The sequence below is a fragment of the Acanthochromis polyacanthus genome, chromosome 8, assembly GCF_021347895.1.
Source record: "Acanthochromis polyacanthus isolate Apoly-LR-REF ecotype Palm Island chromosome 8, KAUST_Apoly_ChrSc, whole genome shotgun sequence".
NCBI lineage: Eukaryota > Metazoa > Chordata > Actinopteri > Pomacentridae > Acanthochromis > Acanthochromis polyacanthus.
The window spans coordinates 40,838,803-40,863,893 of record NC_067120.1 but is presented as its reverse complement, the minus strand read 5'-3'; the positions used below and the strand labels follow the sequence as shown (position 1 = coordinate 40,863,893).

General features: G+C 41.2%; 3 protein-coding genes and 2 long non-coding RNA genes across 49 annotated transcripts; 1 reads left to right on the top strand and 4 right to left on the bottom strand.

Annotated features, from left to right (window-relative positions):
• Positions 1-367: 367 nt before the first annotated feature.
• LOC110966473 (phosphatidylinositol N-acetylglucosaminyltransferase subunit Y) lies at positions 368-838 on the bottom strand. Its single transcript, XM_022215846.2, has one exon. The coding sequence runs from the start codon at positions 836-838 to the stop codon at positions 626-628; it is 213 nt and encodes a 70-aa protein (XP_022071538.1). The 3' UTR covers positions 368-625.
• Positions 839-875: 37 nt separating this feature from the next.
• Positions 876-2,402, bottom strand: LOC110966472 (protein preY, mitochondrial). The gene is made up of 2 exons (XM_022215845.2): positions 2,132-2,402; positions 876-1,025 (listed from the first exon to the last, which is right to left on the bottom strand). The coding sequence occupies exons 1-2, from the start codon at positions 2,332-2,334 to the stop codon at positions 890-892; spliced, it is 339 nt and encodes a 112-aa protein (XP_022071537.2). The 5' UTR covers positions 2,335-2,402; the 3' UTR covers positions 876-889.
• A 391-nt stretch (positions 2,403-2,793) lies between these two features.
• Positions 2,794-5,476, bottom strand: LOC127535230 (uncharacterized). 34 transcript variants are annotated; one of them, XR_007944040.1, is made up of 6 exons: positions 5,145-5,473; positions 5,046-5,113; positions 4,913-5,014; positions 4,647-4,847; positions 4,446-4,615; positions 2,794-4,414 (listed from the first exon to the last, which is right to left on the bottom strand). It is a non-coding gene; the product is annotated as an uncharacterized LOC127535230 (long non-coding RNA). The 34 variants fall into 34 exon arrangements; XR_007944031.1 differs by having other exon boundaries at positions 5,046-5,082; positions 5,114-5,471; XR_007944043.1 differs by having other exon boundaries at positions 5,046-5,079; positions 5,145-5,471.
• Positions 5,477-12,259: 6,783 nt separating this feature from the next.
• Positions 12,260-15,569, bottom strand: LOC127535252 (uncharacterized). Of its 12 annotated transcripts, XR_007944080.1 has the most exons (5): positions 13,000-15,569; positions 12,860-12,915; positions 12,720-12,803; positions 12,608-12,663; positions 12,260-12,467 (listed from the first exon to the last, which is right to left on the bottom strand). It is a non-coding gene; the product is annotated as an uncharacterized LOC127535252 (long non-coding RNA). The 12 variants fall into 12 exon arrangements; XR_007944077.1 differs by lacking the exon at positions 12,860-12,915 and having other exon boundaries at positions 12,260-12,495; positions 12,944-15,569; XR_007944081.1 differs by lacking the exon at positions 12,860-12,915 and having other exon boundaries at positions 12,260-12,439; positions 12,944-15,569.
• Positions 15,570-18,724: 3,155 nt separating this feature from the next.
• On the top strand, positions 18,725-20,233 carry LOC127535127 (uncharacterized). The gene is made up of 4 exons (XM_051952190.1): positions 18,725-18,848; positions 18,933-19,079; positions 19,806-19,973; positions 20,058-20,233. Exons 2-4 carry the CDS (start codon positions 18,944-18,946, stop codon positions 20,231-20,233), a joined length of 480 nt encoding a protein of 159 aa, XP_051808150.1. The 5' UTR covers positions 18,725-18,848; positions 18,933-18,943.
• Positions 20,234-25,091: the final 4,858 nt, after the last annotated feature.

The window sequence follows — 25,091 nt, the reverse complement described above, 5'->3', positions numbered from 1 at the left end:
TCTGATCATGAAAATCCTTTAGATGAAGAACCAGATGTTCAGAGGAGGTTTAGAGGATTTCTTCTCAGATTTAATTTTATCCTGAATTCTCCATGTGTCAGTGTTTACCTGTACAGGTGTGATGTTCGAGGACACTGTTGAATGTTTTAATGGATCCAAAACAAACAAAAACTGAACCGATAATGATCTCCTTGTTATCTTCCATCACTTTTTTGCATTGAGGTTCAAATTCCAGTCTAGTTTGTATAAAGTTCCTCTGAAACCGTTTTGTTAGATTTTTTTCCTCAAATCTTTGTTGGTTCTGTGTGAAACGTCATCATTTATCAATTAAAAGTTAATTTATTATAAAGAAGTCAGAGTTCAGAGGGTTTGTTCTCGAGTTTTATTGGTTTAATCTCTATGAACAAATAGAAACGTGTTCTATTCTAAGAGACAGCAGGAGCTAACAGGAGATGCTGAAATGTGAAATTAGCTGCTTTAGCTTCATACACTGAACTTTAAAGCAAACCTTCTCTCAGTGTCGGCTTTTTAGGGAGTTAGTGGAGGAATGAGTCCATTTCTGCTCTGATTGATGAACTCTGTAAAAACCCGGATCACTTTCTGTTGATGAGGACATGAAGGAGGTCTAGTTGTGTCTGAAGAGCTTGATGCCCATCCAGCTCCACAGGTGGAAGAAGACGTAGACAGGGATGGTGACCGGCAGCAGCAGGCTGTAGAAACACAGACTGCTGCTGCTGGTGCAGCCCTGAGGGAAGTTCTCGTCCACCGCCGCCGAGTAGAACAAGCCCAGCAGAGACAGGATGGGAACCAGACCCACCATGAGCGGCAGCGAGAACATCCTGAGATCTGTGTTCTCAGAGGAGCAGCAGGAGGAGGAACGTCTAGTTTGTCAGTGTGTCGGCGTTTCTGCAGAATCCTTCTGGATGAGCCGAGCCTCCTGAGGGATCATGTTGGGGATCCCGTCCAGGATGGGGTAGGCGATGCCGAGCTCCTCGTTGATCAGCTCGTTGGTTTCAGCGTCGTACCTGCAGAGACATCAGACACACAGAGATTCTCACATGAGCTTTAGGACACCGTTTAAATATTCTGAACAGTATCTGCTGCTTTATACTAGAAACAGCCTCAGAATGTCTCCAGAGTTCCAGGTCCTTGAAGTTCACAGAGGGGGTCCAGATTTATGGTTTTTAATGCACTTTTCCCATCATTCCATGCATGTAAAACTGATCTGGTGCCAGTTTTTACCAGAACTCACATTTATCCCTTTTTAATGGACATTTTCAGAACTTCATCGGTCCAGCAGATAGAACCATGACATTTAGGAGGAGGAACATCTGAGTTCTCTCCACTTTATCTCATGGTCGTGTTCACATTTCACTCAGTTCTGCTTTTACTGGAATAAAGTGTCCCAAAATATTCATAGAAATGATAAATTATTGATTAAATATCAAAAAATGTTAATGAAAAATATCCAAAAAAGCAAAACATTAAAAGTCCCTAAATTTCTAATAAAACATGACAAAAATGTAAAAACATATGTATTGTCTTTAAAAAATATCAAAAATAGCCTAAAAAACATCTTACCTTGTACTATACCATATATTTATGTATTTCTAAACATATATAAATATCAAGACTACAGCCCAGAGTTGTTATTAACTACAGATATTAACCTGACTCATTTAGAGCGACTTTTAAAACGTTTTATTGCTATATTCCTGTATTTGTAGTGGTTTCTCTGTAAAATATTCCTATAATTATTATATTCAGGAGGCAGCTCCGCATGTTTAGTAGTTTTTAGCTGAAGTCCTTGAAATGTTTCTGCCCCTCAGACACTTTTAATTAAAACTAATTTACCTGAACTGACCACGGACAGAATTAGAACATGACTGAGGGAGTATCTGAACTTAAAACCGCATCTTTCTATCAGATATTCATGTTTTCCGTCAGATACTCGTGTTTTCCCGTCAGATACTCGTGTTTTTCCGTCAGATATTCGTCTTTCTGCAGATCTTCGTGTTTTTCCGTCACCTCTGACGGTTTAAAATGAATTACATTTACTTAAACTGACCACAGACAGAATTAGAACATCAATGAGTGAATATTAGCAGTTATAAACGGATCTTTCCGTCACCTCAGGGGCTTCTTGGACAGCGGACACACCAGGACGTCCAGCAGCGAGGCGTCAAACTGCGGCTGCGCTTCGCCCTTCCGGTCGGTGAAGGTCCGGACCGGGCCGGAGGCGGGAATCAGTCGCTGGATTACCGGCCCGTTTGGCACATACCGACGGGAACGAACCGTTTCTGTCACCAGTCTGCTCAGAACATTCTTAAACATGACCGTAAAAACGAAGAGCTCCCAGAACTCAGGACAGGAAGCGCTGCAGCCGTGTCACCCAAACACCGGTCCACTTCCGGCATGCAAAGGTTCCGCCCGCTGATTTATTTACAAGATTAAAAGATCCACGATTTGTTTTAGTTTAATTTGTCATTTAAATGGTCTAAAATATTATATATAACACGTCAGATATCGGTGTTGCAACAGTTGAATGAACAACTTTATGAATTGTAGTTTCCGGTTCTGGCCAGACGGTGGCAGCGTTGTACCGGTTAGCTCAGTGAAGATCATTATCTGTAGAAAAGTGACCAGAACTGAAACCAAAACATGAAAATAACAATAAAATATAACGAATGGCGTTATTTTTGATAATGTAGACCACACGGTGCACTACATTATTACAGTTTATTTATTTTTTCATTTACAAATTACAAAATAACATCTTTTATGTGGGTAAATACGACAGCGTTGATACTCAGAATAATAAAATGACAGACAGCTGCCATCTTAAGTGGAACAAACTAATGTAGAGACGTGGTTTGTGCACGTTTCAACAGTTGCTGATTGTACTGTGGTTTTATTTAAGCCCGTCAGACGTCCTGGACATGATTTCCCAGCAGGTTCCAGCTATGCAATATTAAATATTGTCAGAGGCTGGTGGCAGCTCGGCCAGAACACACTCCCTCATCCATACGGCTGAAGATATTGCTCTGAGACTTTCTTGGCAGCACCCCAACTTGTTTTAAAACTGCTTCTAGCTGTAATACATCCCACAGCTCGGTACATGACAGCCCTGCTAATACACCTCTTTTTCCCTCCTCTCCCTTCTTTTCCTATATAGCTGCCAGGGCCTGAGAACAGCAGCACGACACAAATGCACCTTTTGTTGGTGGTGTTTACTCATGAGAGGGATCCATCACCGCTGACACGTTCCACCGAGAGCCGAGGCTGAAATAATACCGAAAGAGGCGACACATGTTCAAAGCAGAGCGCTGAGGCACAGACGATGGTTCATATTTATGTAGCTGAGGAGTGAGTTTACCACCCAAATGTCAGAGGATTCGAAACTGTGTCACCTCCCAGTAATCAGATTACTTCTAAGTAGAACAGGAGAGTATTGGCCTCATGTATAATTAACCACTATCAGTTAATATTCACTGTTTCAGAAACACAAACCCCTCAGCTGGAGCTCAGCGCAACAAAAGTCGATACTGAGATTCAAGACTTTTCCTTGTATTTTTCATGACGATCCTCCCCTGCACGGAGATGTTCTGACGTTCTTCACAGACTGTTCTTCTCCAGCTGCTTTTTGTTGGAGGGGATGTGTTGCTCTGCCTTTCTCTTTTTAAAAAACACCACAAAGGGCTTCTGTTGGATTCAAGTCAGGACTCACACTGTCCAGGTTCTAGTTTCACTTTGTTCTCTAACTCTGCTGTGATGTTGTTCTTTGGATGCTTCTCTGCTGGAATATTCCTCTTCTTCCTGCTTCTGCGGATCGGGATTCATCTGGTCGGTCAGTATTTTGGTGTTGTCACGCTCCCATCTTCACTGTCAGGACTATGATTCACTGTGGTAGTCCTCATCAGGAGAGAAACACAAAACAAGCACAAAGCGCTCACAAAATGAAACAAAAAGAGCACAATGAGACACAAAACAAGCACAAAGACACACAAAACAACAAAAAAGTCACATCACACACAAAAAATACACAAAATGACCACGCAAAATGCAAAGTGACCGCAGAGACACAAAACAACCGTGCTTCACTGTCAGGACCATACATTCAATGTGGCAATTCTGGTAAGAAGAAACACAAAACAATCACAAAGTGACACATAACGATCACAAAATGCCATGAATAGATTACAATGAGACACAATTAGTGATCAGTGGAACTATGACTCCTTCTAGACCTGATTAGTGGAACTATGACTCCTTCTAGACCTCCTGATTAGTGGAACTATGACTCCTTCTAGACCTCCTGATTAGTGGAACTATGACTCCTTCTAGACCTCCTGATTAGTGGTACTATGACTCCTTCTAGACCTCCTGATTAGTGGAACTATGACTCCTTCTAGACCTGATTAGTGGAACTATGACTCCTTCGAGACCTTCTGATTAGTGGAACTATGACTCCTTCTAGACCTCCTGATTAGTGGTACTATGACTCCTTCTAGACCTCCTGATTAGTGGAACTATGACTCCTTCTAGACCTGATTAGTGGAACTATGACTCCTTCTAGACCTCCTGATTAGTGGAACTATGACTCCTTCTAGACCTCCTGATTAGTGGAACTATGACTCCCTCTAGACCTGATTAGTGGTACTATGACTCCTTCTAGACCTCCTGATTAGTGGAACTATGACTCCTTCTAGACCTCCTGATTAGTGGAACTATGACTCCTTCTAGACCTCCTGATTAGTGGAACTATGACTCCTTCTAGACCTCCTGATTAGTGGAACTATGACTCCTTCTAGACCTCCTGATTAGTGGTACTATGACTCCTTCTAGACCTCCTGATTAGTGGAACTGTGACTCCTTCTAGACCTGATTAGTGGAACTATGACTCCTTCGAGACCTTCTGATTAGTGGAACTATGACTCCTTCTAGACCTCCTGATTAGTGGTACTATGACTCCTTCTAGACCTCCTGATTAGTGGAACTATGACTCCTTCTAGACCTGATTAGTGGAACTATGACTCCTTCTAGACCTCCTGATTAGTGGAACTATGACTCCTTCTAGACCTCCTGATTAGTGGAACTATGACTCCCTCTAGACCTGATTAGTGGTACTATGACTCCTTCTAGACCTCCTGATTAGTGGAACTATGACTCCTTCTAGACCTCCTGATTAGTGGAACTATGACTCCTTCTAGACCTCCTGATTAGTGGAACTATGACTCCTTCTAGACCTCCTGATTAGTGGAACTATGACTCCTTCTAGACCTCCTGGTTCCTGCTGTCTCTGTGCTTCTCTGGTTTTTAGTTGCTCACTGATCTTCCTGGATCTTTTTCCATCTTTGTCGAGTCTCTCAGTCAGATGTTTCTCTTCCTCTGTTCAGTTCTTCTCCATGTGGAGCCATGATGCAGACATAGATAGATCCAGTCCATAGGTCCAGAACTGAGAACGTTCTGATGTTCTCAGCTCCTTTAGAACCATGTTCATACAGGAAGGCTCAGTTTCTACTTTGGGGCCTGAATTTTCCAAGTAGTCTTAATAGTTTCTGGTTTTTATAGTTCATTAGAGAAAATATTTTGCTGTTTATCTTTAAATTGATGCAGTCTTTGTTCGCTGATAAAACTTTACATCGTTTTACATTACCGTGATGTTGCACAAGAACCTACTCACTTGTTTTATCCTGTAGAAACGTAGAAATAAAACCAGTCAAACTGTTCTTTTTGGTAAATTGAATGCGTGAATGGTAGGAGAGCAGCTAAAACAGTGGGACTACTGTGGTTTGTGGTGAGGAACATCTGGACGCTCCCGTCTAATTTAACACTACATTGGGCCTGAGTGCTGATGAATCCACAGCGGAGATGAGATATTAGGACGAAACATTATCGCTGCCATTAAAAGCTGAATGAGATCATTTTTATTTCACTTGAGCCGAAGAAATAAAAGAACATTTGTGGGGGGGGGGTTTCAGTAATATTTGTAATAAGACATAAAGAATCCTTCTGGGAACATAATCTCACTCAGACTCTGAAGATGAGGGAATAAAAACAATCTAACATCATAACTTTAGTTCTGTTTTTTAAAGACAGGTTTCCATCACAGCAGAGTTTTACAGATAAAGCAGCGTCTGACTCTAAATGTATTCTGTTATACTTTAAATCTCTCACTCAGACAAACAACAGAAATGTGAATAAATCTGCAGCTCCTGGTATCTAATTAAAATCCAATATTATCTCTTTTATAGCTGATTGAACTAATTAAGAAGCAGCAGTGGAAGAAGACTGAGATCCTCTAGATGAAGAAAATGTACCAAAGCAACAATCCACAAACACCCCAGGACAAGTTAGAACCTAAGAGGAGAACTGTGATTGATATGTAAGTACACATGACATTACTGGATCGATGCTTCGATGGAAGAAGGAAGTATTTTGATAAATCTGATAAATCTGAGGGGTGATGATGATGCAGATAAGATTTTTTTGTCACTGAATGTTTCTGAATCTTTACAGATTCTGTGAAGTCTTCGATCTTACGACGTGTCCAAACAGTCTGCCGTTACAACCCTCAGGGATTTACCGCCCAGTCGTCCTCACCCCGATCATCATGAAGAGTTTTCAGAGGACGGTGCTGGAACACATCAAGAGAAGCATCCCTACAGATGTGGACAGACATCAGATCTACAGAGGATGATGTCTCGGTTGCTCTTCATACAGCTCTAACCCACCTGGAGCAGCTGGATGTATACGTCAGGATGATCTTTGTGGATTTTAGCAGTGCCTTCAACACTGTAGTCCCCCGTAAACTGGTGCATAAACTCACCAACCTTGGACTCTCCACCACACTATGTTCATGGATTATGGACTTTCTCACCAACAGCATGTCAGGATGGAGAACCTGACATCCAGAACCAGAACCAGGAACACCTCAGGGCTGTGTTCTTAGTCCAGCACTCTTCACCATGGACTGTGTCTCCACCCACTCCTCCAACACCCTGATGAAGTTTGATACCACGGTGGTTATCAGGGACAACAGTGAGACCTGGTACAGGCAGGAGGTCCAACATCTGGTAGGGTGGTGTGCAGACAACGACCTGGTCCTCAACACCACCAAGACAAAGGAAGTCATCATGAACTTCAGGAGGACCAGGAGAGTCATACAGTCCCCACTCCATATCAGAGGAGAAGAGAGAGGATCTGACATGGACACTTAACGCCTCCAAACTGGTGACAAAAGCCCAGCAGTGGATGTTCTTCCTGAAGCAGGCTGGTCTGGCCCCACCACTGCTCAGAAACTTCTACAGAAGCACCATGGAGAGCATCCTCTGCCAGGGCTGCACAGTGAAGGAAAGACAGGACCTGTCCCAGGTGGTAGAGGTGGACCAGAGGACCATGGGAGCTGATCCAGGACCTGGACTCTGTGTACACTAAGCAGAGAAGATCAGGGTCCATCTGCGTGGACGTCAGCAGTCCAGGACACTTCCTGTTTGTCCCCCTGTCGTCAGTGAGGAGGTTCTGGGCCACCAGAACACACCAGAACACGACCAGAGCTTCTACCTCCATTATACCTCCTCCCTCTCCCTCACCTACAAACATCCCAGAGCTAGAACTATTGCCCCTCCTACCCCCCTGATGGACCATCATCACGTTAATGTGCAATAACATCTCAAACTCAGCGTTGTTTTTACTCTTTAAAGCAGTCGTTGCTCCTCACTTTTAGCCTCTTTACTTTTTGTAAATACTTCTTTTTATTTTTTAATACTTGTTATTAATATTAATATTGTTGTTGTTTGTTTTACTGTGTTGTTTTTTAAAAGGTGCCAATAAAGTTTTGTTGTAGAAATGCAAAGACAATAAACATCCCTGATCCTTGACATCTGTTCACGGCTGAGTTTAGAACCATGTTCATGCTGGTCAGCCAAGTTTCTACTTTGGGGCCTGAATTTAAAAAAAAAAAACATGGTTGATTGTAAAAAACAACCAGAACATTTGACAAAAACTACCTCTAACCCCTGTCATGCTGTAATCAGCCTGTCTGGAAAGACAATGTTGGTTTTATTTGTATGAAAGGTGTTCCTAAACTAGACTCTGCTGTGGACGGTCCTTGATCGGCTCCAGAACAACTCAGAACCTCTTCCTCCTCCCTGGTGTCGACTCGGACTCCTCCACTTGGCAGGATGTCGGCGGGTTGCTGCCAGAGCTGTTACAACTCTAATAACTCCTGAGCTCCGTGGGCTGGAAAAGGATCCTTCATCATCTGTCTGCCATCAGACTTTCTAAACCCACAGCACGGAGAGTTTCTGTCCTCAGAGATTCACGATTCCATCAAACCCACGTCGCTGCTCGGCTTCCTGTCCAGGAATTCAGTCTGTTCACTCAATGAATTCAAACCTTTTTCTGCTCCTTAGAAGAGAAACTTGGATAAAATTACACAAAGATCATCCCAAATTTTTCAACATTAGTCAAAAATGTCTAAAAAATTGTTCAATTGACAAAAGATGTACAACATTACACTAAATTGTCTCAAAATTATTATAATTTGTCCAAAAAATAACAAAAATCTTCCAAAATGACTCAGGACTTCCACAGATTGTTCCAGAAATGTCCTAAACGACCTGAAATTTTGTCCAAAATGACTTGAAAACTGTCCAGAATTGGTGAAATCTGGATTATCTTCAGACTGAGACTCCTGGATGGATTTAAACTGATCTGGTTTCAGGACTCTGGGGTTTCTCCTCCTAAATGTCCTGGTTCTGTCTGCTGGACTGATGAGGTTCTGAAAAAGTTCATTAAAAAGGCTGAAAGTTACACTGTAAAAAAATCTATAATTTAATGCAATTTTTTCTTTATATTTTACAGATTAAAACACATTATTAAACTTATTTCCATTATCTTGCCACATTTTTGTCTGACAGTTTTTAAGAGTTTTAAATAATATTTCTTTCCAGACTGTGCTATTATTTATACTGTTTATTTTAATGTACAAAGAAATGAATATTTCTGCAAATGGTAATTCCTTCTTTTACAACGTTTGACTGTCAAATGACACAATTTTTACTACATTTAAATAAAAAATATAATAATAATTTTAAAAATATTTTAATGAAATTTATAAATTCAATAAAAATAAAGTAATAATAATAATAATAATAATAATTAATTTCCCCGTTTCTTCCTAAATTACAGATAATATCACAAAAAAACATATTAAAAATCAAAACAAGTAATTGAGCAAATTAACAGCGTCCACATCAAATTTTTTTTAAATGCTAATTTGTTCTTTCACAATGTTTGAATGTCAGATTACACAGTTTTTACTACATTTCAATTTTAAAAATATTATTATTATTAAATAATACTGATATAATAATAACAATAATAATAATTATTATTAATAAATTAAATTTCACAATTTTCCCTTTATTCTTATTATAGATAATATGTAGCAAAATCACAGAAAAAGAATATTCAAATAACACAAAAACAGGAAAAATAAACAATATCCATAGAATTATTATTATTATAATTATTATTTTATTACTGTTGTTATTGTTTATTACAGATAAGATGCTGTAAATCACAGAAAAAAGTATAAAAACAAAAACAATGAGTGTCTACACTATTATAATGATGATTATTTGTCGTAACATTACTATTATTATTATTTTATTTATTACAGACAACAAGCTGTAAAATCACAGAAAAAACATAGTAATAGTGTCTACCTTTAAAAAATCTGTATTTTTATAGATATTTTACTGTATTTAACACCAGCTAAAGATGACAGATATTTGCAGTTATTTCCCTTACGGTATTCCACCATTCATTGTAATTATTATTATTTATCTTTACTTTATCACAACATATTTTATTTAGGAGATTTTTTTTTTTAATCTTTTTTCCAGCAGAGTGAGTCTGTGGAGGCTTTAACCTGTTTTAACTGCATGCTGGAACCGTTATTGTAATTACTGCTGACCCACATTCTGACTTTATGATGATGTTAAAGCGTGTTTCCACCACATTAACACGCTAACGGCCTTCACTTCTACGTTTTATTACCTGTTGTCAGGAACCATTTTCTCTGGACCGGAGTCGTGTTTGAATCGCTGAACTTTAAAATGACACTAAAAATAACCGGAGCTTCTTCCACAGAATCTCTGAATGAGACTTCAATGTCATCTGAGAAACGGTTCTGGCCAATTAGAACCAGCAGATTAGGCCCTTCTTCTTCCTGCCAGCAGAAGCTTTTCATTCGTTTCCACGCTGAAATATTGCTGATGTGGCATTTGGCCGCTTCATCTGATAATCAGCTCCCTGAGGAGACCAGTCCTCCTCCCCTCATCGTCCACTTCCCTCCTCTTCCTCCAGTCAACACCTCTGTCTGCCAGCGGAGATAAAAAAGCTGCTGCTAACACTCCTGATTGATGGACGGCTCTGCTGCCCTTCCATTAAGACCTCACGGTCACCTGGCAACGGCCTTAACGAAGTGCAGCCTTCAAGTTACTCAGCAGCCAACGAGGCGAGAGCAGAGGTCGACGGCGCGTCATTAAAGCTTTAATTGCTGAGCCGCCGGTCGGCCTCGCTGTCGGTTCTGCAGCCGGTGGCTCATTGGACGAGCTTTGATGTTTACGAGGTGTTCACGGAAACTCAGGAGCTGCTTTCATCAGCAGCCAAACGCTGAGAGAGACGAGGAGCTGCTGCTCTGAAATGGATCTGCTGAGGAAGAGAGGATTAAAGTGAAGACAGAAGGAGGACAGTAGAACGAACACCACGATGTTTATGTGTGAATGTTCATACCGTGGTGGAGGGGTCGCTGGATCCATTAGCCGTAGGACCTCCCATTGGTCCTGGGGAGGGACCCAGCTAAGAGTGACCCACAAGGTCCTGATGAAGATGAAACTAAGGAGAGCTGCCACTTTGGTCAGAGTAGGAAGACTGAGGCCTCCTAGAGTCAGACCCAAGAGACCAAGGCCTCCTGTCTCGTTGAGGCTGGGTGCTACGTAAACCTTCAGTAGACAGAGTGGGCAAACAGACTGTCCACACTGTGGTGGTGCAGACTAGCTGTGAGGATGTAGAACCTGAGTGCTTCCATCTCACCCAGAACAGGAAGAGCGAGGCCTCCTGGAGCAGACCTGTGACTGGAGTTCACCTGGGAGCGTCTGGCAACCAAACTTCAAGGCTTCGGTTGGGTTCGACCAGAAAAGGCAGCATGGGGCCACCACCCTCATGGCTAGTCATTGGGGTTAGCTGCTGTGTTCACCTGGCAGTGGAGAAAAGTGGGAAACTAGACATGACGCCCCCTGGTGGTGTAGACTAGCTGTGAAGATGTGACTGGTGGGGAAGGAGGATGAACAGTACGGGTTAGATACGGCCGGACTCACCTCCATGCACAGTAAAGGTTCTGGAACCAAACTCCTGGACTCTCTCCTTTTCCAGTTGTCCAGGATGAGAGGCTCTGGGTGGATGTGGGGAAACTCATAAGCCTCCTGGCTGATCATGGCTTTGTTGGAGTTCTACCTGGAGAACCAGAGGGTCCAGAGAGGAGACTTCTTGGACTTCTGGAAGTCTTGGACTGATTGGTGGCATGATGAGTCAGACTGTGGTCTCTGATTTCATCTCTGATTCCATCATTTCCTCTCACCGTTCATAAAAACACGTTTTTTATTTCGCCTGCACATTTGTTTTTACCGTCTGTAGGTGATGTTTACATGGATATAGACTTTATGAAGTAGTGATGTCGATGTTTTTCGGTGAGGTTTTCTTTATCTAGTATCTTTACTGCACACACAGCCAGGTCTGGTGGGGATGAATCTATGAAGAAACATCTGGAGACGGAAACTATCACCAGTTAACCTGATTAAACTGGAACAGGTCGAATTTATCAGAGTTCTTCAAAAATACTTCCTTGGAATATTAAAGCAGTTTTGTTCAGACTGAGATCATGAGCTCTCCGTGTGATGCGTGTACTCCCTCTGAATAAGACAAACATGTCTTCATTGTTGTCAGAGTACGTGGTGCAGAGTTTGGGACAGAGAAATGAAGTCAAGTCGCCACGAGTTCTGACTTTGATTTCTGGTTCTACGGCAGCTTTCAAATGGGAAAAGGCTTTTTTCTTTTAAACCTTAAAATTGGTGAAAACGCAGCGATTTTTTCTTTCTCGACTTTTCGTTTTTCAAATTTAAATTTTAAACAAAAAACAAAACAATTATTTGTTTTTTTCAGTTTATTTTGAAACGGAAAAAGGTAAGGGTGAACCGTACACGGACTTTTCTGCTTCATTAACGTTTGGTTTTCTCCTTTAAAAACCAGTGAAATTTAGATTTTGACACATTGTTTCACAACGAGACACCTGAACGCATCATTTCATAACGAGACACCTGAACGCATCGTTTCATAACGAGACACCTGAACGCATCGTTTCATAACGAGACACCTGAACGCATCGTTTCATAAGGAGACACCTGAACGCATCGTTTCATAAGGAGACACCTGAACATATCGTTTCATAACGAGACACCTGAACGCATCGTTTCATAAGGAGACACCTGAACATATCGTTTCATAACGAGACACCTGAACATATCGTTTCATAACGAGACACCTGAACGCATCGTTTCATAACGAGACACCTGAACGCATCGTTTCATAAGGAGACACCTGAACATATCGTTTCATAACGAGACACCTGAACATATCGTTTCATAAGGAGACACCTGAACGCATCGTTTCATAACGAGACACCTGAACGCATCGTTTCATAACGAGACACCTGAACGCATCGTTTCATAACGAGACACCTGAACATATCGTTTCATAAGGAGACACCTGAACATATCGTTTCATAACGAGACACCTGAACGCATCGTTTCATAAGGAGACACCTGAACGCATCGTTTCATAAGGAGACACCTGAACATATCGTTTCATAATGAGACACCTGAACGCATCATTTCATAACGAGACACCTGAACGCATCATTTCATAACGAGACACCTGAACGCATCGTTTCATAAGGAGACACCTGAACGCATCATTTCATAACGAGACACCTGAACGCATCGTTTCATAAGGAGACACATGAACGCATCATTTCATAACGAGACACCTGAACATATCGTTTCATAAAGAGACACCTGAACGCATCGTTTCATAACAAGACACCTGAACGCATCGTTTTATAATGAGATTACTGTAAATCCCTTAGAGACGTTTTCATCCTGAAGTTGTGAATCTCAGCGTTCGCTCTGATTCCAGAAACTTTTTGTGAAACGGCGTTAAGGATTGTGTGTGTGTGTGTGTGTGTGTGTGTGTGTGTGTGTGTGTGTGTGTGTGTGGGTGTGTGTGTGTGTGCTCAGGCTCTGGCTATACTTGTGGGGACCAAATGTCCCCACAACTGTAGGAAAACCGAAAACTATGTCACTTGTGGGGACCTCATTTTGGTCCCTACAAGTTTAAACAGTGTTTTCTTGGCCATGTTGTTGTTACTGAAAAAAGTAAACTTGCAAAAACGTTTCTTTAGGGTTAGGCATTGTTTTGGTCTGGGTTAAGGTTAGGTTAAGGTTAGGGTTAGGGTTAGGGGGTAGATATGAATGGGAGTCAATGGTATGTCCACACAATGACAGAAAAACACAGTATGTGTGTGTGTGTGTGTGTGTGTGTGTGTGTGTGTGTGTGTGTGTGTGTGTGTGTGTGTGTGTGTGTGTGTGATGCAGATGAGGTGTTTTGTGCAGCAGCAGCAGGGTAAACAGTCGTATTACTGGATTGATGTTTGCCGGTGGAATGAAAGAACTGAACCTCATCCATGTTTCATGAAGTCGACCTGCATCTGAAGCTGATGCAAAATTTAGCAGCTGCAGCCCAACGCCTCCAACGGACACGAGGAGAATCCAGAGCTGCTCACATTTAAGGTTGATTAAACGTGGAACATTTTCTGGAGTAGAGATCTATTCGGTTCGTTCAGAGGAGAACATTCATTCAACTTTATTTTATTAAAAAGTTCAGACAGCCCAAAATGATGATGGCTGGACGGAAGAAAGCACGAAAAATTTACTCCACACATTCTTAAATATCATCCTAAATCCAATATTTGAAAAACATGTAAATAATTAAAAAAGAGAGAAATGAACCAAACAATAAACAGAAAAAACCCCCAAAAAACAACAAGAAAACAGGAACTTATTTTCTTTAAAATAACAACAAATAAGCAAAAAAAGCCATTTTTTTTCTGATTTCCCAACGTCTGTTGAAACTGAAAAACAACAAAAACAGGCGTATTCTAAAAGTTTTTAAACCAAAGATGAACAAATCAGGAAAAAGAGCATTTTTGTTTGTTTTAAACCCAACAGCAGATTAATCCAGAATTGTTGCCCATTTTCCTGATTTCTGATGTCCATTATTCTGGAACAATCTCATGAAATTAAGTCAGACACAAATCCGTAAGTTGGATTTTTGCTCTAGCTTTTTAACCCGAAATACAAAATATGGCTGTTTTTTAGTTTGTTGCAACACCGGAAGTCGCTGAGGAAGAACAGTTAAGAGCCGGTCTGGATCGTGAACACATCTACAACGGCTTTAATGGAGCGCTTTTCCAATTTTATTCTCTTTGGGAGTGACAAAGCCCACGCAGAAATCATGGAGCTCACAGGTCCGTGTACTTTCCGTTCATTTTATTTCTAATTCTGAAATCCAAATTGAAAAACAAATTTATGGCCATTTTTTCTATTGCCATTTCTGAAACAACTATTTAAGTAGTTTTAAACAAAACTTTGCATTTCTCACTCAAATTTTGGTTTTCGGGGAAAGGCCTTAATTTTCTCCTTTTCCAAATTCAATTTTCAGTTTTTACACTTTTCAGTCTGTGGCCCAGAAATAACTAAATAATCGCATGGATTGGTCCGTGTGTCAGGAAGGTCACGGTGCTAGTCTGGTCCACTTGGTGTCCGGCAAGAATTCCTCGTGCTCCATGGAGTCTACCAGTTCTATCCTTTTTAAAGGAAGCAAAAGGCTAACGCTGAGGGAGGACGACACGAATGGAGATAAAATCTACAGAATATTCCAGGTAAGTAGCACTTTTTTCATTTGTTTGGAGAACAAGCTAAGACCAAAGGATGCTATGCATAGCACACCAATAGCCGACTGATTAAGGCTCCTTCATGTTTTCCTTCAAAGGTAGATACTCCCAGCCCGTACAGAACCCATGATGACAATGTGGCCATACTCCCTGGTTGGGCTGGACATTTCAGCTGCTTGGACCTTAAACCTGGTGGCCACTATGAGCTTCATGGGATGATATTGCAGACTCCTCCACTGTCAGGCCAGAAGCGTTTCTAGTTCCAGAGTTCAGCACAGCCCGCTGCTGCTCTAAGGTCACCAGCATGAGGAACACCTTCCAAAGGTCCCCCTGATCCCTCACTTCAGAACCCCCACCCTGGACTAGCAGGCTACAGATTAAAAAGGGGGGTGGTGGTTATCATGAACATCTGGGTCCAAGGCCAGCTCCATATGAATACACACGTGGACAAAATTGTTGGTACCCCTCAGTTAAAGAAGGAAAAACCCACAATTCTCACTGAAATCACTTGAAACTCACAAAAGTAACAATAAATAAAAATTTATTGAAAATTAAATAATCAAAATCAGCCATCACTTTTGAATTGTTGATTAACATAATTATTTAAAAAAACAAACTAATGAAATAGGGCTGGACAAAAATGATGGTACCCATAACTTAATATTTTGTTGCACAACCTTTTGAGGCAATCACTGCAATTAAACGATTTCTGTATTTGTCAATGAGCGTTCTGCAGCTGTCAACAGGTATTTTGGCCCACTCCTCATGAGCAAACAGCTCCAGTTGTCTCAGGTTTGATGGGTGTCTTCTCCAAATGGCATGTTTCAGCTCCTTCCACATATGTTCAATGGGATTCAGATCTGGGCTCATAGAAGGCCACTTTAGAATAGTCCAACGCTTTTCTCTCAGCCATTCTTGGGTGTTTTTGGCTGTGTGTTTTGGATCGTTGTCCTGTTGGAAGACCCATGACCTGCGACTGAGACCAAGCTTTCTGACACTAGGCAGCACATTTCTCTCCAGAATGCCTTGATAGTCTTCAGATTTCATCGTACCTTGCACACTTTCAAGACACCCTGTGCCAGATGCAGCAAAGCAGCCCCAAAACATTACTGAGCCTCCTCCATGTTTCACCGTAGGGACAGTGTTCTTTTCTTCGTATGCTTGGTTTTTGAGTCTATGAACATAGAGTTGATGTGCCTTACCAAAAAGCTCCAGTTTGGTCTCATCTGTCCAAAGGACATTCTCCCAGAAGCTTTGTGGCTTGTCAACATGCATTTTTGCAAATTCCAGTCTGGCTTTTTTATGAGTTTTTTTCAGCAGTGGTGTCCTCCTTGGTCGTCTCCCATGAAGTCCACTTTGGCTCAAACAACGACGAATGGTGCGATCTGACACTGATGTACCTTGGCCTTGGAGTTCACCTTTAATTTCTTTGGAGGTTGCTCTGGGCTCTTTGGATACAATTCCAACGATCCGTCTCTTCAATTTGTCATCAATTTTCCTCTTGCGGCCACGTCCAGGGAGGTTGGCTACTGTCCCGTGGGTCTTGAACTTCTGAATAATATGAGCCACTGTTGTCACAGGAACTTCAAGCTGTTTAGAGATGGTCTTATAGCCTTTACCTTTAAGATGTTTGTCTATCATTTTTTTTCGGATGTCCTGGGACAATTCTCTCCTTCGCTTTCTGTTGTCCATGTTCAGTGTGGTACACACCTTTTCACCAAACAGCAGGGTGACTACTTGTCTCCCTTTAAATAGGCAGACTGACTGATTATGAGTTTGGAAACACCTGTGATGTCAATTAAATGACACACCTGAGTTAATCATGTCACTCTGGTCAAATAGTTTTCAATCTTTTATAGAGGTACCATCATTTTTGTCCAGGCCTGTTTCATTAGTTTGTTTTTTTAAATAATTATGTTAATCAACAATTCAAAAGTAATGGCTGTTTTTGATTATTTAATTTTCAATAAATTTTTATTTATTGTTACTTTTGTGAGTTTCAAGTGATTTCAGTGAGAATTGTGGGTTTTCCTTCTTTAACTGAGGGGTACCAACAATTTTGTCCACGTGTGTATGTGTCTTTATTAAATAAGTGAGGGAGAGGGAGAAGAGTAATGAGAGGATGTGTGTATATATGTATATTTAGATATATATACTTTATATTATTTACTTATCTCTTATTTTTCTGCATTTATTTTCCTTATTTCCATGGTTATACTTTTTTTTAAAATTTGTCTTTATGTGTATATGTGTGTATGTGTATATATATGTATTTTAAAAAACCTACATGCCCCATCTACTTCAACACTCTGCTCTCTTGTATTTTTTCTGTCCAGCTGTGAGTGTGTTTACATTTTATCTGCTACATGATTTGTCTTCCTCTCTGCTCAGATCCAAGTCCTGGAAGAAAAATACAAAAAGGTTTCTTGCTGTCCCAGAGCAGATCTTCCATGAGTTCCAGCAAGGAACGAAGGGAAAGAAACTGAGGTCAACATTTTAGCTGCTGCCTGTCAATATTTGTCTTTGATTTTGTTTTAAACAGCATCTCTGTTAGAAGAAAAGTTACCTGAACAGAACTGGTGTATACTGTACAATCAATGAGTTTGCTGTTGTTTTGAACCCTCCTTGCAGCCATAAAGTCTTCAGGGGGTCTATGATAAACCAGAAGAAGTGATCTTGGCTGCTCAAGGACTGAATGAAGTCACCAGAGTCATGAAGGAGCTGTCAACACATGGCAGCAACACCAGGGGAGCCATGCTGCTTCTGACCAACACCATGAAGGATGCCTTTGGTTGGATTCTATGCAAAGGTCTGGAACGTTTGATTCAGATTAAAGTCTACCTTTTAAGTCCAAGTGGATCAAGCATTAATTATTGCTTTTCCATGTTCTAGTGAAACTTTCTGCCATGCTTTTAAACATGTGTCATATGTAGATCAAAGGAAATGAACATTCTGTATTCTGCTCACTCTCATGTTAAAGCACAGCTGCAGTTTGTCCATAGAACACTTTAACATGAGGGTGAGCAGAATACAGAATGTTCATTTCCTTTGATCTACATATGACACATGTTTAAAAGCATGGCAGAAAGTTTCACTAGAACATGGAAAAGCAATAATTAATGCTTGATCCACTTGGACTTAAAAGGTAGACTTTAATCTGAATCAAACGTTCCAGACCTTTGCATAGAATCCAACCAAAGGCATCCTTCATGTGTGCTATCATGGTGTTGCCAAAAAAATCTGCTCAAAACAAAAAGAGAAAATTCACCCATTTCTCCTTTATTTTATATTAAATGTATTTTATATCATCAACTCCTTGTGTCTGTGTTCCTGATAAATGTGGTGTTTGGAGGCGAAAACAAAGAAAAGCCACACAGCAGGACTGACATCAGGTTTTTACTACTATAAATATCCCTTTAAATACACTAATAAAATAAATAAATAATAAAATAGCTCGTTGGATGTTTCCAGATTCCCAGAAACTAAGATACTTTTTCAAAGTCCAGGATCTCCAAACCTGAGGCAGGAAGATAAAACAGAAGGTGGACAGGAGGTTTGACGCTACACAGTAGCTGATGGCTTCTGATCGGACGACTTCCACACGATCAATCATCAAAGTTCATCCAGTTTCTGAATTATTGGTTGCAGAGCAGCGTTGTTTAACGGAAAGCTTCTGGTCGAGAAAAGTGGAGCGAATGATTGAGCTGAAAAAGTCCCATCAGCTAAAGTAGCTCCAACGATCCGTACGGAGGCTCCAATAAAAGGTACGGAGGCTCCAACGATACGCACGGAGGCTCCAACATAAGGTACGGAGGCTCCAACGATACGCACGCAGGCTCCAACGATACGCACGGAGGCTCCTACGATATGTACGGAGGCTCCAACGATACGCACGGAGGCTCCTACGATATGTACGGAGGCTCCAACGATACGCACGGAGGCTCCTACAATACGTACGGAGGCTCCAACGATACGCACGGAGGCTCCTACGATACGTACGGAGGCTCCAACGATACGCACGGAGGCTCCTACGATACGCACGGAGGCTCCTACGATATGTACGGAGGCTCCAACGATACGCACGGAGGCTCCTACGATACGCACGGAGGCTCCTACGATACGCACGGAGGCTCCTACGATATGTACGGAGGCTCCAACGATACGCACGGAGGCTCCTACAATACGTACGGAGGCTCCAACGATACGCACGGAGGCTCCGGCTCCTACGATACGCACGGAGGCTCCGACGATACGTACGGAAGCTCCTACGATATGTACAGAGGCTCCTACGATATGTACGGAGGCTCCTACGATATGTACGGAGGCTCCGGCTCCTACGATACGCACGGAGGCTCCAACGATACGCACGGAGGCTCCGACGATACGCACGGAGGCTCCGACGATACGCACGGAGGCTCCGACGATACGTACGGAAGCTCCGACGATCTGTACAGAGGCTCCAACGATACACATGGAGGCTCCTACGATATGTACGGAGGTTCCAACGATACGCACGGAGGCTCCTACAATACGTACGGAGGCTCCAACGATACGCACGGAGGCTCCTACGATATGTACGGAGGCTCCGACGATACGCACGGAGGCTCCGACGATACGCACGGAGGCTCCGACGATACGCACGGAGGCTCCGACGATACGCACGGAGGCTCCTACGATACGTACGGAGGCTCCGACGATACGCACGGAGGCTCCGACGATACGCACGGAGGCTCCAACAAAAGGTACGGAGGCTCCAACGATATGCACGGAGGCTCCAACGATACATACGGAAACTCCGACGATCTGTACAGAGGCTCCAACGATAGATACGGAGGCTCCAACGATTCGCACGGAGGCTCCAACGATATGTATGGAAGCTCCAACGATCCGTACGAAGGCTCCAACGATCTGTAGGGAGGCTCCAACAATCTGTAGGGAGGCTCCAACAATCTGTAGTGAGGCTCCAACGATCGTTACGGAGGCTCCAACGATCTGTACGGAGGCTCCAACGATCTGTACGGAGGCTCCAACGAACCGTACGGAGGCTCCAACGATCTGTACGGAGGCTCCAACGATGCGTATGAAGGTTTCAACAATCCGTACGGAGACTCAACGCAGTATGGAGGCATATTTGTGCCACAATTCTGCGACATTTAAAGCATGAAAGTGTAAAGGAATCATCATTGTGCAAATAAATTCTTTTGTTTATGATCATTTCTGTACAAAATCTAAGCTTTTCCAGAAACATCATTCTAACTTTCTGTCAGGATTCAACATCTTTAAGTACGAAACAAACACATTTATCAGACAGAACTCCAGCTCTATGAGGAAACCAGAACTATGGAGGTTTGTTATGTTGGAAAACCTGGAGAATTTTACATTATTGTTGATGTTAGAGAGGAAAGGACTGGATAAGGATGAGGAAAAGAGCGGGAAAATGGTGCTTGCTGTCCTCACATTGAGGTAAAATAAGCAAACAGTGAGGGAAGCTCGCTAACAATGAGGAAAACTGAGCGTACAGTGAAGAAAAATTAGCCCATACTGAGGTAAAACGAGCAAACAGTGAGGAAAATTTAACTTACATTGACATAAAATGAGTCGACAGTGAGGACAAATTATCAAACAGTGAAGGAAGATGAGTTGAAAAATTAGCAAACAGTGACGAAAAACAATCACATTGAGGTAAAATTAACAAACAGTGAGGAAAATTTAACTTAGTGAGGAAAACATTGCCCATCTTAAGGTAAAATGAGCCCAGAGTGAAGGAAAAAGGAACAAACAATGAAGGAAAATGAGCTGAAAGTGACCAAAATTAGAAAACAGCAAGGAAAACTGAGCTAACAATGAAGAAAACTGAGCCTACAGTGAAGAAAAACGCTCCCATATTGAGGTAAAATGAGCAAACAGCGAGATAAAATGAGCCAAAAGTGAGTGAAAAGCACACAAGCAGTGAGGAACCCAAGGTTACCGTGAGGAAAAACGAGCCCACATTGAGGTAAATTTAGCAAACAGTGAGGAAAACTGAACTTTCAGTGAGGAAAAACGAGTCCATGTTGAGGGAAAATGAGCAAACAGTGACAGAAAATGAGCTGAAATTGAGGAAAAGCACACAAGTAGTGAGAAAAACCAAGGCTACTGTGAGGAAAAACGAGTTTAGATAAAATACACAAACAGTGAGGAAAACTGAAGAAGAAGGAAGACGAGTCCATGCTGAGGTCAAACTGAGGATAAATGACAGCAGTAAAACATCATTCTGTCAAATGTTCAGAATTGAGGCACAAATGAAAGTCCATAAACCAAACGTCTAATATTGATTGATTATTGATTATTGGATGCTTCTTTGGGCGTTGAGTTCCTCCAGGATGAGAAGAAGAACGTCGTAGAAAAGTTCTTCTTTCCTGGAGAGTTTTTAGGGAACAAAAAGAGTTTCTGGAATAAAACACGTCTGATTCCAGCAGAGATCAAACATCTGAGTTAATTACCCAGAATGCTTTTCAGCAGGCGGTCCGACCTTAAAGGCCTAAAAGTCTGAAACCAGAAGACCCTCTGAGGACAGGAAGTGGGCGTTTAACAGCAGGAAGTTCAAGAGTTCTCCATGTTTTCTGTCCAGAATCAAGTTGTACCAAACTCTGAGGCAGCAGGAAGCAAAGATCTGCAGAAGATCAGAACGTTTATCTGGATTCTTTAAATCTGACAGCTCAGATCATCCGGCTGTCTTCTGCTTTAGGACACAGATCTGCTCTTTTTATGGCATTCATTTTTGGTTTTTGTGATAAAGTTTATAGTTTTTTTTACATAAATGTTTCGATTTATGACATAAATCTTTTAGTTTCTGGAAATTTTCTAGTTTTTGAATTAAATTTTCTAGTTTATGAATCTTCTTTTTTTTGACAAATCTTTTGGTTTTTGACATAAATTTTTCATTTCATGACATAAAACTTCATTTTTTTTTTACATTAATCTTCTGTTTTATGACAATTTTTGAATTCTTTGATGTAACTTTTCAGTTTTATGACATAAATCTTTTTAGTTTTTGGAAATTTTCTAGTTTATGACATATCTTTGTTTTTTTGGTTTTTTTTTACATAAATCTTGTGGTTTTTGATGTAAATCTTCTTTGTAATAAATTTTCCATTTTAGGACGTAAATCTTGTGGCTTTTGATGTGTCCAGCTTGCTCTGTCAGAGTTTTCTCCTCCAGTAAACCTGTTTAAACCCGGATCATGTGACTGATGGTGTTTCTCGGCCGTCTGATCGGTTTTCACGGTTTGAACCTGATTTTCTTTCTTTTCATTCATTCATGTGAGCAGAACATCTGACCATCAGGCTGATAAGGGAGTTCAGAGACGTCAGCGAACAGGAAATAATGATTTTAACCCTTTAAGCTTCAGTCAATTCCAGCTGTTTTCAGTACAAAAAATCGCTAATATTCTATTTTTAAATAAAAAAATGACGAAAATACGGGGAATATTGGACGTGCATCGGGAGGTGCATTTCCTTGAAAACGACCGATTCGTGGATTTTATACCGACTTCAGGACATGTTTTGGACAAAATATTTTACTGGCTTGTGTCATCTGGATGTAAAAGGTTGGATTATGGCCGTTTTTTGTGGAATCTTTTTTTCTGTGTGTAATAATGAACCCGGAAATGTGAGTCGCGCTGTGTGCGTTGAAGCCGTGTACAGAGAACGGATGGATGGATATTCGTTTTTGTCGGACAAATGTGTTTTTCTCACCCGCTGTAGTAATCGCATCTGAAAGTGGTTTATACCGGCGGATTCATGAGAATCTAAGCTTTCCATCGGCGTATAGTGTTTGTATAATCGGGTTTGCAAGCCGTCAGACATTCTTGAAATTCCTATGCAAATTAGTAGGTGTACTGCCGGCGGTACACCTACGACGCACTGAAGTGTAAAGGGTTAAGAAAACGTGGAAAACACATGAGAGGAAAGAAGACATCATTTATTTATTATTATTATTATTATTATTATTATTATTAGATTATTGCACCGGTCGGATGTTCTGCTGGTTTGTCTTCAAATAAAATGTCTGTTTGATGACAAAAATCTTCCGTTTTTCACAAATTTCCAGTCTTATGACCTAAACGTTTTGTTTATTGACATAAATCTTCTGTTTTTACATAAATCTTCTTTTTAATGATAGAAATCTTTCTTTTTTGTCAAAAACCTAGGGCTGGCCCAAATAGTGGTTTCTGGCCTCCAAATATTTGGGCCTATTAAAGACCAATATCCGGATATTCGTTCCGCCCCGTAACGTCCAACAACGGAGACGGCCCGAATATTCGGATATTTTGACAAATTTCGCCTTCGTTTTGTCTTCAGTTGATCTGAAGAATTCCCAAACAGCGGAGGTCTTCAGCATCTTGTCTTGTGTTTATGCAACAAGTGAAGCGTGACGTCAGAGTCGGCAGACACCCGACATTAGGGTGGTGGTAAGAAACAGGAATGGAGGAGCCGAGATGAGCCCGAACACGACGGGATGAGCAGACGTGGACCGAAGAGAAGAGACGAGCTCCGAATATTTTCGTCTGGGGGGAGGAGGGGTGATCACATAGACATATGTGTATATGTTATAGACATGTGTGTAAATGTTATAGACATGTGTGTAAAATGTTTATGTGATCACATGGCGGGATGAGCCGATGTGGGCCGAAGGCGGAGAGAACGAATATTCGATATTGGGTCCAGCCCTACAAAACCTTGCATTTTCTGAGAAATCTTCAGTTTTCTGACATAAACCTTCAGTTTTCTGACATAAACCTTCAGTTTTCTGACATAAACTTCAGTTTTCTGACATAAACCTTCAGTTTTTCTGACACAAATCTTCAGTTTTCTGACATAAATCTTCGGTTTTCTGACACAAATCGTGCCTCCACATGTTTAATGTGAACTTTTCACCCGTTAGTTCTCTATCTTTAGCTTCGTGCTCACTTTGGGGTTTTTTCTTGTTCCTTGTTGTGTTTTTGGTGGAGGATGTTCCTGAAACAGTAAATATCTGCGCCTTCATTTTCCGCCCACGCTGCCGTTTTCAATTATTTCCTCTGATCTAAATCTTCAGGAGTGTGTGGGTTTTATTACAGAAGAACCAGAGCAGCTCGGTTATTTCTGCTGCTGGGTTTGCTCTTTTTTAGTTAGAGCTCTGATTCACCTTCATGTGAAACGGCTGGAACAGATTTATTATAACGTCTGAATGTCCTCAAGGTTAGGGTTAGATTTAGAACTTTATCAGCCAGTTTCTTATTAATGATGACACTTTTCCTGTTTTCTGACAAACACTGAAGCTGTGAGGAACTCTGAACAGTAATATTCAGTTTGTGGTGTCTGAAAAGAGATTAAATAAAGCAACAGTCCAGATTGTTTGTGATCACTGACTTATTCTGGAGTGTTCCTGTTGTTACACAAAGCCATCTGTTGACACTAATCGTCTGCTTTTCACTTCACTTTTCAACTGTTTGACATAAATCTTCTATTACATGACATAAATTCTCAGTTTTTGACAAATCTTCTATTTTATGGCATAAATCTTTGTTTTTTTAGACATTTTCAGATTTTGGACATAAATCTTTTGCTTTAGGACATTCCAACTGTTTGACATAAATCTTCTAGATTTTGACTTTAAATTTCTGCTTCATGACATAAAAGTCTTTGTTTTATGACACAAACTCTGTTTTGGATGTAACTTTTCAGATATATGACATAAATATTCTTTTTTGACATAAATCCTGTTTTTGACACTTTTTTTCTGATTTATGACAAATCTTCTGTTTTATGACTAATTCTTAGCCTAGCTGCGCTAGACAACCCACGGCAACAAATTTAATTCTCTGCCAGGGTGGGTCTAGTTACCCTCCATAAGGCTCGAGGCTGGATTCTCCTAAAACTGGCCGGACCAATCACCATGAAGTGTAGAGTCAGAAGGCGGGCGTAACTAAGTGACGACAGAGGCGTGACGATTCTGACAGAAACAACCGGAAACAATAAACAGTTATCTTTGA

Bases quoted from the DNA above. Each gene is read 5' to 3' on its own strand.
- LOC110966473 (XM_022215846.2), bottom strand. From the start codon at position 838: ATGTTCTCGCTGCCGCTCATGGTGGGTCTGGTTCCCATCCTGTCTCTG.
- LOC110966472 (XM_022215845.2), bottom strand. From the start codon at position 2,334: ATGTTTAAGAATGTTCTGAGCAGACTGGTGACAGAAACGGTTCGTTCC. The intron at 1,026-2,131 runs GTGACGGAAAGA...ATGTCTCTGCAG, and splicing joins CTGTCCAAGAAGCCCCTGAG to GTACGACGCTGAAACCAACG.
- LOC127535127 (XM_051952190.1), top strand. From the start codon at position 18,944: ATGTACGGAGGCTCCAACGATACGCACGGAGGCTCCTACGATATGTAC. The intron at 19,080-19,805 runs GCTCCAACGATA...ATACGCACGGAG, and splicing joins CTCCTACGATACGTACGGAG to GCTCCAACAAAAGGTACGGA. The intron at 19,974-20,057 runs GCTCCAACGATC...ATCGTTACGGAG, and splicing joins CTCCAACGATCCGTACGAAG to GCTCCAACGATCTGTACGGA.